The sequence below is a fragment of the Cavia porcellus genome, unplaced genomic scaffold (assembly GCF_034190915.1).
Source record: "Cavia porcellus strain 051 isolate PalLab524CR breed Dunkin Hartley unplaced genomic scaffold, mCavPor4.1 scaffold_15, whole genome shotgun sequence".
In the NCBI taxonomy this organism is placed as follows: domain Eukaryota; kingdom Metazoa; phylum Chordata; class Mammalia; order Rodentia; family Caviidae; genus Cavia; species Cavia porcellus.
In genome coordinates, this window is record NW_026947498.1 from 60,046,527 (window position 1) to 60,059,222 (window position 12,696).

The 12,696-nt window shown below is 40.4% G+C and overlaps 1 protein-coding gene across 4 annotated transcripts in view; it reads right to left on the bottom strand.

Annotated features, from left to right (window-relative positions):
- Positions 1 to 244: 244 nt before the first annotated feature.
- Positions 245 to 12,696, bottom strand: part of Ccdc191 (coiled-coil domain containing 191) — an 89,678-nt gene continuing 77,226 nt past the window's right edge. For 2 of the 4 annotated variants that reach the window (XM_013151838.3, XM_063224995.1), the window contains 4 exons: positions 7,096 to 7,239; positions 5,206 to 5,358; positions 4,539 to 4,684; positions 245 to 1,400 (listed from right to left, as the gene is read on the bottom strand). In XM_013151838.3, coding sequence (XP_013007292.2) covers positions 1,256 to 1,400; positions 4,539 to 4,684; positions 5,206 to 5,358; positions 7,096 to 7,239 — 588 coding nt within the window. In that variant the 3' untranslated portion in view covers positions 245 to 1,255. The remainder of the gene's footprint in view (positions 1,401 to 4,538; positions 4,685 to 5,205; positions 5,359 to 7,095; positions 7,240 to 12,696) is intronic. The other 2 variants (XM_063224994.1, XM_063224993.1) reach the window with 2 other exon arrangements.

The following is a 12,696-nucleotide window of genomic DNA, read 5'->3' on the forward strand; positions in this document are numbered from 1 at the left end:
GTGGTTTAGATGGAAAGAGATTCAATATGAATTACTTTGCCATTTTCTTTAATGACCATTAGTCTTAAAAACACTTGAATTCTTAATGCCAGCTATATAGTCAAAGGAAAAGATGTACATAGGGGAAGATTATTGGAGAAGTAAAGTTCAATTTGGGTATTTTATACTTCATTGCATATCTTCTGTGAATAAAAGGCTTATGTCATTTTGTTGGTAGTGGAAATAAGAGATCAGAACATCCACCTTGATTTGAAAAACCAGATTTTTATTTTACCAATTGAAATCTCTAACATAACAAATAATAGTTACTTCCAGTTTGCCAGGGCTTTTCTCTCTTTACTGTTTGTTTTCATTTCTGAACTTGACTGTTATAATAAATATGCTTTTTATAATGAAAAAAATCTCTTCCAGTGGGTCATTCTCTCAAAATTCACAGACAAGAGTATTTTATCAGTCTTTAGACCACCTTAAATATTAAAACCTTTCAGTTCAAGATAAGTATTTCAATATCTAGATAAAACTCAGGAAGACAAATCAAGTGAGTTGTTTAGAAGTTGTAACTTACCAGGTATTGTAATGAGTTGCTGGCTTGTCCTTGATACAGTTACTAGCTTTAGGGATTTCCTTCACATGAAGTATCTTTGGTGCCTCAGGTGGGAATCAGGATAAGCCACTACTCTCTGCAGCAGCTGTGGAGAGTAGCTTTTGATACATGGTTTGCAGGAGGAGGAAGGGCCTGCCAGGACTAGCTCTGCGGGGTGCTTGGTGCAGGTGCTAACACATTGGCCCTCTTGGAAGTGCCTGTCCTATGTCTCTTTTTTTGAGTACTCAATACTTTTTGTTTATTCTTTTTTTTAAGTTTTAACGGCTCCGATGAAGCCACAGACACACATACTTCTCTTCACAAGCCCAGGCAGGTAACTGCTTGTCCTTTTTAAAGTGTGCTATGCCGAAAGTACATAGGATCCATTTGAGCAGTGCTGCTCTACACGGTTCCTTTGGATGATCCCACTGTGTAAATGAGTGCTACAGTGAATGCTTACCAATCCTAGTGAAATCAAGAAAGTACAGGTACCCAAAACAGTTTCTACCAGAAAATAAACCACCTGCAAGTATGTATGCAGGTGGGTAGAGCTAACTTATACACACACCCAGAGCCCAGCAAGGTCCCACCCCAAGCATTGCATTAGTCTGCGTTTACTGGTGTATCAAACATCTTACTCGAGGCCAAGTATCTGATGACGTACAGCGAGAGTCACGATGGTGCCAGCATCTGGAAGTCGGGAAGAATCTCCGCTACCCTTCTGCGGAGCTGCTCTCGCCTTTCTTCTTTTACTTTTTCTTCTTTCATCAATTTTACAAACTTCTTCCATGTCTGAAACGCGATGCTGAGAATCTTCCTTTAAGAACGAAGGGGGTGGAAAGTGAAACTCTAAGGGTAAGCTGACTTTCTAGCTTAAGTAATTAAAAATTTTATTGACATAACTCTGAATAAAACATATAAAGGGTGTAGAAAACACAACTGAGTTCAAAGAGGGAAATGCTATGAAGAAAGTAACAGGAGGGGATGACAGTGACAATTTTCCATCAGTGGTCAGAGGAAGTTCAGGAGACTGAATTTGGGCAGAGCCTCCGGTGCCCTTGATACTGCAGTGTGTGAGACACTCCTTGGTTAGCTTGACCACAGCCTGCACAATGTCCAAACCAGCGCCTGTGAAACTGGCCAAGGTATGGGCAGCCACAGCCCTCGGGGCAAAAAGACAATGGAAACAGCATGGAACATGTGCCAGAAGTGCTGGCATCAAGGCCACGTATGTGCAAAGCCTGCTGGTAATCTCAGCTACAGCAGTGAGTTGAGAAATTCCAGTGGAGAGAAAATGCTCTACCGCTGGACTGTGGAAGCCTGGTGCTGGAGGGCTGTGGACGGGAGCAGAGCATCTGCAGGCATAGGAAAGCACAGGTGGCCTGGAGGATGCATCAGGGCCTAGCCGTCGGAACACTAGGAGCCTGGTAGACGTGTCCAAGGTGGCAGTAAAACCAAACAGTTCCAATACAGAGGGAAGAGAAGCAGTCAGAGATGAGTGTCCAGGCTTCTTAAGGCCACAATGTCTATGCTGAGTTTTAGGCACAGAAAAGCCTTTCCCAGAAGAGGGCATGACTAGAGTAAAGGGAAAGCAGTGAGAGTAGCAGAGATGTGCAAAGGGTTACAAGTGGAGTTAGGCTGTTGAGACAGAAGTGCACAAGAGTCAGGTTTACGTTTTCAGAACTAGAGACAGGAGGAAGGGGATTTGTTCTGGCCTCTTAACCAGCTAACAAAGCTCCGGAACGCATGTCAGTCCTCATTAACTTTATAGCTCTTGGCTGTTTCACTTTGAGATAATGTTGATTTTTGTGGGTGGAAATCTCACTTAGAAAAAAAAGGGCTCCAAGGAGTGGATCTGCTTCCCGGCCGTCAGTGTTTCCCCACCCACTCCACAGTCCTCAGCTTCCTGAATTCCTCTTGAGAACCATTCACTCCCATTCTTTGACTCTGCCTCCACTCTAACCTGCTAGTCATCTTGTCTTCCTAGCTATGCCCTGCTTTCTGACTTCTGCAGTTTAGTTCCTACTGTTTTACCTACTGAAAGGCTCTGCCCCACACCCCGGAGGGACAGGGACGCTTAATGGACAGGCAGTCACGAAGGTAGGCTAATGGGGCTCATCCGTGCTGGCTGACTTGAAAGACCAGGCATGCAAATATCCTGAAGCAGAAGTGAGCCTTGTGTGTCTGAGAACAGTGGAGGAGGCCAGTGGGTCAGGAACAGGGTGGGCAAGAGAGCAAGCCAAGAAGAGCTGAAATCACAGCATTCCCTGCTTCTAATCAAGCAGACTCTGGCTGAAGTTTTATTTCTTGATTGGGTGAATTATGTCTGTTTCCTGACTTCAAACCCGAATAGAACACTATGTTACTATTACATTTTATCGTTTGCAGATGATGATGAACTAGGAAAATGGAAGGAGGACTGATAGACCAAGAACAGGATGTTTTGGAGCCAAAAGACTTGGCATGGAGGGCAGAGAGCACTGTTTGTAATTTGCATACTTCGGGCAATTCACCTGTGTGCCTGAAAATGAAAATCATGACTGCCCCCTGGGTTGTACTGTGATCAGATAAATGAAGCTCATTCTGGGAACAGGGCTAACAAAGCAAAGGCAGGTGAAAAAAGGATGTGAAATACTACAGTAAACAAAAACAGTCCTTAGTTCTTCCTTTGAGCTAAGCACTGCACAAGTACATTAGTATGTTACCTGTTTGGTCTCCACAGTGATCCCCTAAGATAGGTTCTGTGGCTGCCCTAACTTATCAGGAGGAGCAGGGAGACTTACAAAGGTTATGTAACCAGGACACACAGATACTGTTACTGAGCCAGTCCTTGCCTCCTAAGTTTTAAAGCTGAAGCATTTCATTCAAAGACAAGTCCTCTGAATAGCCTGACTTTCTGTGTATTTATTTTAATTTAGACAGAATTATAATCAACTTGTTTATCTGTTCCAAACCATTGATTTCCAGTGTCTATAAATGAAACAAGAACAATCAGTATTTTCTAGGAGAGGGCAAGAAAGTGTACCAAGAAAGAAAACTATTCTATAGAGCAGCGAAGTGTGTGTGCCTGTGCATGTGCATATGAAAACAACCAAAAAGAAACGTGCAGATACTGAGAAAGGCGGCACTTCTACGTGACAGCTTATAAGCCACAGACTTCACTGAAAACACCCACCATGCCGAGTGATGTTTGTAAGGAATAACACCAAATCGTCAAGAAAGGGAATTGTTTATCCTCAGAGGGAAGTGCATAATAGCATTCGAAACATTTCTGTCCAAAATGATTAAAATTAGAAAACAAAAACCTTACTTATATGGACTACCTTATTTCCCAAGACACTGGATTTAATAAAATAACTATTTTAAATACTAATACGATGTGATTTCACATATACAAAATTAAAAACGAATCAAAACTGAATTATAGCATTGAAGGTTGCGTGCCTAGGAAAAGCTAAAAGAAATGCAAGGAAGAGTCGGCTGCACAAGTCAGGAGAGCAGCTGACCTGTAGGAGGACCTGGGCTTGGGGACAGTGATGTACCACTGCCTGGATTCAGCCAGTGGGGTCTACTTTTTAATAATTCATTTAAACTGCATGTGTATGATGTATGCACTTTGTGTTATACTTCACAATAAATAATGGTTTTAAAAAGCTGACAAAACACCATATGATTCATAAAGACACTACATTCCCTGAGGTCTGCTTCATGGGCTTCACATTTATGCCTCTTCCTCCTCCTCACTTTAAACACAGGAACCTTGGCACCCTGGGGGTTACGGTCTGGCCCTCACCCACGTCATCAGTGCCAGGCTCGGGCTCCCACTCCGCCTAGTGTCTCGAGCCTGCTCGCCAACCTTCCCCCTCGTCTTTTCAGACGTGTCCCAGGGGCAGAATACACTGCAGAGCAGCTGTGCAACCAGGGAAGCTGTGATTTGTGGGGCCAGAAACCTCACCTGTCGTGATGTCCCACTGCAACCTCGTGCTTGCTTTGAGACTCTCTCTTTGCCTCTGTGACCATGAGAAACCAGGTCCTGAAAATCTTCTTCTGAAGGAAATGCACACAGAGTTGTCTTGCTTTTTCCTCCAGATCAGTCACGTACTGGGGAGGAGGACAGCCACAAAAATGAGACAAATAATATCAGTAGACAAAGAATGAGAGCAAATGAACAGTACAAGAGAGCTGAAACAAACGTGCAGAACAGAAACAAAGGCTGCTGGTGGCATAAAGAGAAAAGGACAACGCGGCAGTCAGGACTGTCCTTTGTGATGCATTATAAAAATGACAGGAACAGAGGAATAAAAACAGGTGTAAGACTGAGGGGGTAGGTTTCTACTGAAATCATGTAAGCAGTGTAAGAAGATAACCAGGCAGTTGGCATAAAAATAAAAGTTGATATCATATGTTACAGTTTATATATATGTACAGCGTATAAAAACACATGCTTAAGATTTTATAACAGACTGATTTGACATTTTCAAATTCAGTTCAAACAACTAACTGGGTCCACTACTCTATACTGTTCTTGAAAATACACCAAAGACCATGGGCATCCTGGGATGTATGTGGTTTTCTCGGGGAAGGTTTAATGGAGACTTTTGAAGTGCTCCCGGTGGCCTTACCTGGAGCCAACTCTGCAGGACTCGCCTGAGCAATCGCTGCGAGTAACACTGATCAGCCTGCGCCGTCTTCCTCACCAGACTTTCCTGGCTGCACTGGAGCCAGGCCAGCAGACATTTCCTCTGGAGAGCCGAGGAGTGGTGCTTTTCTGCCATCTATGTATTTTTTTTAAACAAGAAAAGGAAATTATTCTTTAAATTTTAAATCATTTAAGAAAACATGCCAGCTTGCAAAACATTACTACGTATCACATTTAGGCAGTTACTAGGGAATAATAATCTCCAGTTGTATATAGTTCTGTGTCCTAAAAGTGTTGATTACAAGCCCTACTACATTATCATACGGAGGTATAGAGTGAAGCCACGGATGGCCTTTCCATGCCAGCTCCCTGATGAGCAGTGACTGGCTGGTTATGGAAATGGAATAAACAAAGCTACCACTTCCACTGAGTTTTGAAGTGGGTACTTGGAGACACTCTTGGTTTGTTGTCCGGAACTTGGACAATAACTGCATCACAGCCCTTTGTTTATTATGTGTTTAACCACATCTATCACAGGAAATGCCAATACTTTCAATTAGTTTTGTAGAATGAACTGTCACCAGCACTGAAATTAAGATAATATCAATAAACCACAAAACCACTGGTAGAAAATTAACATTAATAATTTAATCTTACCAATTTAAAAGGCTCAGAGTATCAGTCTATCAAAATATACAATTCCGAGTTCACAGATTTTAAAAAGTTACATTCTTTGAAGAGAACGGAGAGGGAATCTGTCTTAGTCCTCTCCTGATGATGATAACCTTTCCCTAGGCCTCGTCCAGCCAGCCAGTACTGTGTACATCTCATCCAAGGAAACCTCTTAGAAGTCATCCGTAGTGGTCAAAATGACCATTACAGGGGGACTCTGGGGGAACACACCAGCCTGGAAGCTAAAAGGAAAGATCACTTCATCTATTTTGGACAGCTTAATTATTTACTTGATTATCCTGATCTATGCACTAGATAAAGAGGAAATTTCAGAAGTTTAAACAGTGCTTGATTTCATATATCTGTTACAGAGTGGATACTGCTCGCTATGACAGAATTGTATACCAGTACTCTGCAGTGTGACTTTACTGTGCCTCCGTCCTTCCTCAGTAACCTTGAGTTTGGCCCTGTGCTTTGCTTTGTTCAATAAATATTAGTGGACTTTGGAGGTTCTGATGGGTTTATAGAATCTGTATGTCTTTCAGTTGCCAGGTGAACTGCATACTCTAAGTACCTGCTGGACCCAGAACAAGGCTTCAGGACAAAGCAGAACCTAATTCACAACTGGCCTTTATGCATGTGAGAAATAAATACTTGAGCCATGCATTGTAGCACACGCCTGTAATCCTAGCACTTAAGAGGCTGAAGCAGGAGGGTCACTGTGAGTTCAAAGCCACCCTGGGCTCCACAGTGAGTTCAAAAGCCAGTCTGAATTACCCAGTGAGATCCTGTCTCAAAACAACAAAAATGAAAAAATAAACTGGAGTATACTCAAATATTTAAGTTATACTAGAGTTTGCTATTTTGGAGTTAGTTGTTATGCAACTTTATCACAGCAGAAACCTGACTAACATACCCTATACATTTTTCTGCTTTTAAAGCATTGCTAAAATGGAGAGGAGCCTCTATTCATCTGACCTGGGATATCTCTAGTTAAAAATTTATCTGGCTTTTCCAACTTGTTAAGTTACAAGTCTTTAGAAGACCAAATCTAAACTCTTCCAAAATGAAGAAATATACACATCAAATCATTTATCTTTATGGATTTTAAATCACCAACTTCCTGCAACACCTGAGTACTCATGCTGTTTGGAGAAGTCCACATTCTAATTTTGGAGGCGGTAACAGTGTGGCCTGGTACCTGCGCATTTTGTCTGCTTTGCTGCCTCAATTTCTTCCAAGGCTCCAGACCTTTCTTCCTTAGCAAGATCTTTTTATAATGTTCTTCAGCTGCTTCTTCCAACTCTTTATTCCTCTTAATTCTTTTCTGTTTCTCTAATTCTTTCTAGAAAATAAAAGAAATAGAAATGCCATGATTGTAAAACTAATGAATTTCAATCGGACAAAAAGCTAATGAACTTAATTTGAACACGCAACCACTACACAGTGTATTCATCATTATAAAGCTCTGGATCATTCAAAAAACAAAACTCGACAAAAAAATGATTTTGCAAGGAAGGTCAAGGAAAGTCAGGAGACTGAAGAGGATGTCAGAAAATGAAAAGATACTCTTTGCACTTGGGCAGGAAAAACTAATAGAGTGAAAATGGCCACACTTTCAGAACGGTTATACAGATTTAATGCAATCCCAATTGAAATTCCATTAGCGTATCTCACAGAATTAGAAACAATCCTAAACTTCAGAAGAGACCCAGAATAGCAAAGGCAAGCCTGGGCAACAAGACAGGGGGCATCACAATCCCTGACTTGAAATTATACTATAAAGTTGGTGTGATAAAAATAGCATGGTACTGGCATTAAAAAAAAAAAGACCTAAAGATCAATGCAATAGATTAGAAGATGTAGAAACAACTCCAGACACACTGTGCCACCTCATCTTTGACAAAGGTAACAAACATGTTCGCTGGGAGCAAGACAGCCTCTTTAATAAATGGTGCTGGACAGACTGGTTCTGCACGTGTCAGACTAAAACTGGACCCATATCTTTCACCAGACACCAAACTAAATTCAAAATGGATCAAAGATATAAATATTAAAACAGAAACACTAAATATGATGGAAGATAGAATAGGTAAAACTCTTAAAGACATTGGTGTAGGCAAAGACTATGAATAAAACCCTGACTGCACAGGAACTATCACAAAGAATCAACAACTAGGATCTCATTAAAGAGGTTTTGCACAGCAAAAGAAACCATCAAAGAGTGAAAAGACAACCCACAGAATGGGAAAAAGTATTTCCCAGCTGTCCCTTAGACAAAAGGTTATTATTATTATTATTTATTTATTTAAGGAGAAAAAGAAAAAAACAGAAAAAAGGTACAAGTTATACAGAATTTCAGAAAAAATAAACAGGAAATCACTAGTTAATAGATTACATATTGTTATATTAGAAATAGTTGTTTAAATTACAAAATTAAAGCATATAAAGTGGACTTTCAAACAGTGAGACTGCAAACAGTTTTGTTCAATGATCCAACAAAACTCAGTAATATGGTTATCTATCTTATACACTTAAATGTATATGCAGTTATATCCTTTAGAGCACTTTCTTTTCCTCTCTTTTGTACAATGACAATTACACATTTTGGGTTTTATTATTCCCACAGCTCTTATTACTTTTTTTTGAAGAGAGTAAAACCAAATGTGACATAACAGAACAGAACAAAAGGATGGACATAATAGATAATGTAAAAACAAAATACCAGGTGGTCAACAATGGTTACCATACTGCCTCTTGCCATCTTAAAAAGAATTGCCTATATCATCAGTTACAATAAAATTGAACAAACAGTAAAGAATAAAACCAAAACATTGGAGACATTACAGGACTTTAAAAGAAGATAATAGTCAACCGGAATGGGCGTCATAATGAATCTTATTGTCTTTACAGTTTTGCCTATACTTTTGAACTTGGTACTATCAAGCAAAACAGAATAGGGGAAAATCAGTCAAAGCAAGATGGTGAGGGCTACACAGGGTTTCAAATCAAGTTAATAGGAAATCAAAGTATGTTACTATAATGTATCCTATTTTTTTATTTTTCCCTTAATTAAAATGATAAAAATAAAAAAGTAAATAATTAAAAAAGAGACTGAGATGAAAGAGGGCATAACAACAAAACAGTGCAGGTCAAAACATAACCATTTAAGCAAAATAGTGTTTTACCACAAAATATCCTGACATAAAAGTGGTTACCATAGTGTCTCTTTCCTTGAAATCTTTGAGTATAACTTCGTATACTGTAGCACCAAACATATCAATGCAATGTAAAACCATTCAAGAGAATGACAGTATTACAGGGTATTTAGAACCAACTATCAGAAAATGAACAATGGTTTCTGTATAATCTCCTTGTCTATAAAAGTTTTTGCTTATATTGTCACATATAATAAAATCCAATAAGATACAACCTGTTAAGACTGATGGAGACAGAATAATAAAAGCTTGATGGGACTTCAAAGCAAGATGATACTAAGTCAGAACTAGCTATTATGATATCTTGTTTTCTCCAAAATAGCTGTTCCTACCATCTGATCTTTTCTGCCTCATTTCTGTTGAGCTCTTTTTCTGTTGTTTGTTGTCAGTTTGTCTTCTTCATTTTGCTTTCTGCTCCATTCATTGTGGCCTCTCTGCCACTGTTTCTGGAATCTTGGTATTTTCCTTTTTTATAATATCCTGCAGTATTCTCTGTAGAGTTGAATTGGTGACTGCAAATTCCCCTAGTTCCTCTTTATCCTGGAAGCACTTTGTTTTTCCATCAATTTCTAGGGACAGTTGTGTAGGATATATCAATCTTGGCTGGAGGTTGTTATCTTTCAAAACTTGAATTATTTCCCCCCATGCTTCTCGTGATTTGATGGTTTGTGCCGAGAAGTCTGCTGTAATTCTTTTTTTTTTTTTTTTTTTTTTGGTCTTTTTCCTTTTTATCGGTACCAGGGATTGAACTCACAACTGCCTGCTTGCAAGGCAAGCGCTTATGCTGCTGAGCTAAATCCCCAGCCCAGTCTGCTGTAATTCTGAAGGGTGTTCCCTTGTAAGTGATCTGTTTCCTGTCTCTAGGCTTTTAGTATTCTGTTCTTATATTGGATTTCTGGAATTTTGATTATTATATGGCTTGGTGTAGCTCTGTTTGGGTTGTAGGTGACTGGGGTCCTGTATGCCTCATACATATGAGTATTTTTACCTTTTGCTAAAATTTTTTTTTGTCTTTTTCATTTTTATCGGTACCAGGGATCAAACTCATGACTGTCTGCTTGCAAAGCAGGTGCTTACGCCACTGAGCTAAATCCCCAGCCCCACCTTTTGCTAAATTAGGGAAATTCTCTTGGATTATTTCTGTGAATAGCTTTTGTAGTCCATTTGTTTGTGTCCCTACTTCTTTTATGTTCTTAATTCTTAAGTTATAGATCCTCTTATCATCTTCTAGCCTTTGTATTATTGCTGTTCGTTTTCTTGTTATTTTTCAGAAGTTTTTCGTTTCATGCTCCCACATTACAAATCTGTCTTCCAGTTCAGATAATCTATCCTTAGTTTCTTTCAAGGTATTATGCCAGCTTTCGATAGTTTTTAGTTTCCTTTGAACTAAAAGCAGGTTCTTTGAACCTGCTTCACGCATTCTATGTTTTCTGTATTTTCTCCATCAAACAATTCTCTCCTTTTTTCCTGTTCTTCCATTCCACCATCTGTTTTTTCTTGGGCGGTGCTTAGCATTTCTCTAACTATTCTACTTATATCTTGCTTTATTTCGTTAAATACTTCATTTTTAAACTCATCTATGAGGCTCTGGAGATACCGCTTTATGTCTGTTGGTGCCGTGTCTGATATTGCATGTTTTCTGACTTCCTTTGCGTTTCCCTTTCCTGGATCAGTGTTCTCAGGATTGGGGACTGAGGACCCTTTCTTGTTGCTTCCTCTTTCCATACTTTTTGTTCCTTCCATACAAGCGAATGTAGGAGGCCCAATTTTTTTCTCTTTTTCTGTTATAGTTTGTTTGAATTGCACTGGCTAGGTGTTCCCACCCACTGCAGTGTACTAGAGAGACACAGACCTGGGCAACCTCTGCTGGGCCCACCCCTCCAGGTCAGCCTACCGAAGGCTTCACCACTAGGGTGCACCTCCAGGCGCTGGGACCTGGTTTGGGCTAGTCTACTGGGTCTTTGTCAGCGGTGTCACGCAGGCCAGGCACTCCCCACCAATCCCGCTTGAGAGGGGAATATGTGACTAATGTCACTATAGCACCCTGTTCTGGCAGGTCTGCCCGGTCCCAGTATGTCCTTTGATGGAGCCTCCTACTCTATGAAAGGGCCCCGTTCTGCTCACTCACTGCAAGTCGATGTAGGGCTCCCTGCTAGTCTTGCTCTCAACTCAGCTCGCAGATTCCCGCTCTCAGAGCTTTCGCACTTCTCTCTCCCTGCCCTGCAGATTTGGATGGAGCAGCAGCAGCAGGAAATTCAAATCGTGGCTTCCAGTGGTGCAGGTTCTAGCTTCCGCGCTGAGATTTTATCTGTTCCTGTTGTAGCACCAGGATTGGATTTCCAGTTGGTTTCTCTTAGCTTAGTTCATTCCTGGCTTGGCAGGGTGTATCTCCTTTGCTTAGGACTCCTCGTACCACACTATTCCTGGAGCTTAACCAGGGTATCTCAGAGGGCCTCCGTAGCTGCTGCTATCTATCTGCCATGTTCTTCCGGAAGTCGAGAAAAGATTATTATTAAGAACACATAAAGAACTCAAAAAAATTAGACCTCCCAAATTGAAAGACCCAGTCCAAAAATGGGCCTCTGAGGTGGATACACACTTCTCAGATGAAGAAATACAAATAAGTATGTGCAAAAGTGTTCCACATCACTAGTTATTAAAACAACACTCAGATTCCTCTTCTCTTAGGAAAGAATGGCTATCATTCAGAGATCAACCATTAACAAATGCTAGAGGAGCTGTGAGGAAAAAAACAGCTTCTCCACTGTCAGCTGGAGTGTAGACTGGTGCAACCACTGTGGAAATCAATGTAGCGATTCCTCAAAAAAACAGAATTGGAGGTACCATTTGACTCAGTTATTCCCCTTCTGGATATCTTTGCAGTAAAATTAAAAACATCATAGCACAGCAACATATGTGCACCCATGGTTATAGCAGCACAATTTGTAATAGTGAAATCTTGGAAACAGCCTGACTGAGAATGGATAAAAAGGTGATATTTTAAACTATGGAGTACTACTTAGCTCTAAAAAAGGATGTGCTTGATGACTAGTAGCAACAGACATATATTAGGCAAAATGAGCAAAAGTAAAAATCGTAGAAGGCCTTCACATTGGTGGTACTTACATAATTACAAATGATATGCAAAAATGGCTCTTAAACATATCTATATCAGTTACGATTCCTGGAAAGAAGGATCATAGATTATAGCTATGTTAAGAGTACAGAGCAGTCAATACTGTCCCCAAACTGCTTTTTCCTTCCCTATGAACTGAATCATTCCGATCAGTACGTAAACATGCTCATATCTCCCATCTTTAAAGTAAAAATAAAAGCAAAAACAGAAAAAACCCCAAAATAATAACCACCATAACCCTGAAATATCCCTCTTGAGTCCCATGTGACTACTACCCATACGCATGGTCCTAGTCCTCACCCATTCTCTCCTCAGCCTGTTACAAAGTGGCTTCTTTTGTAGCACATCACCGGCAACGGTCAGGAATGATCTCCATGACACCAGCAGCTCAAATATCACCTCCTCAGAGGTTTTCCAATCCTGCTTCTCCCACTGTTCCTCTCTCCCT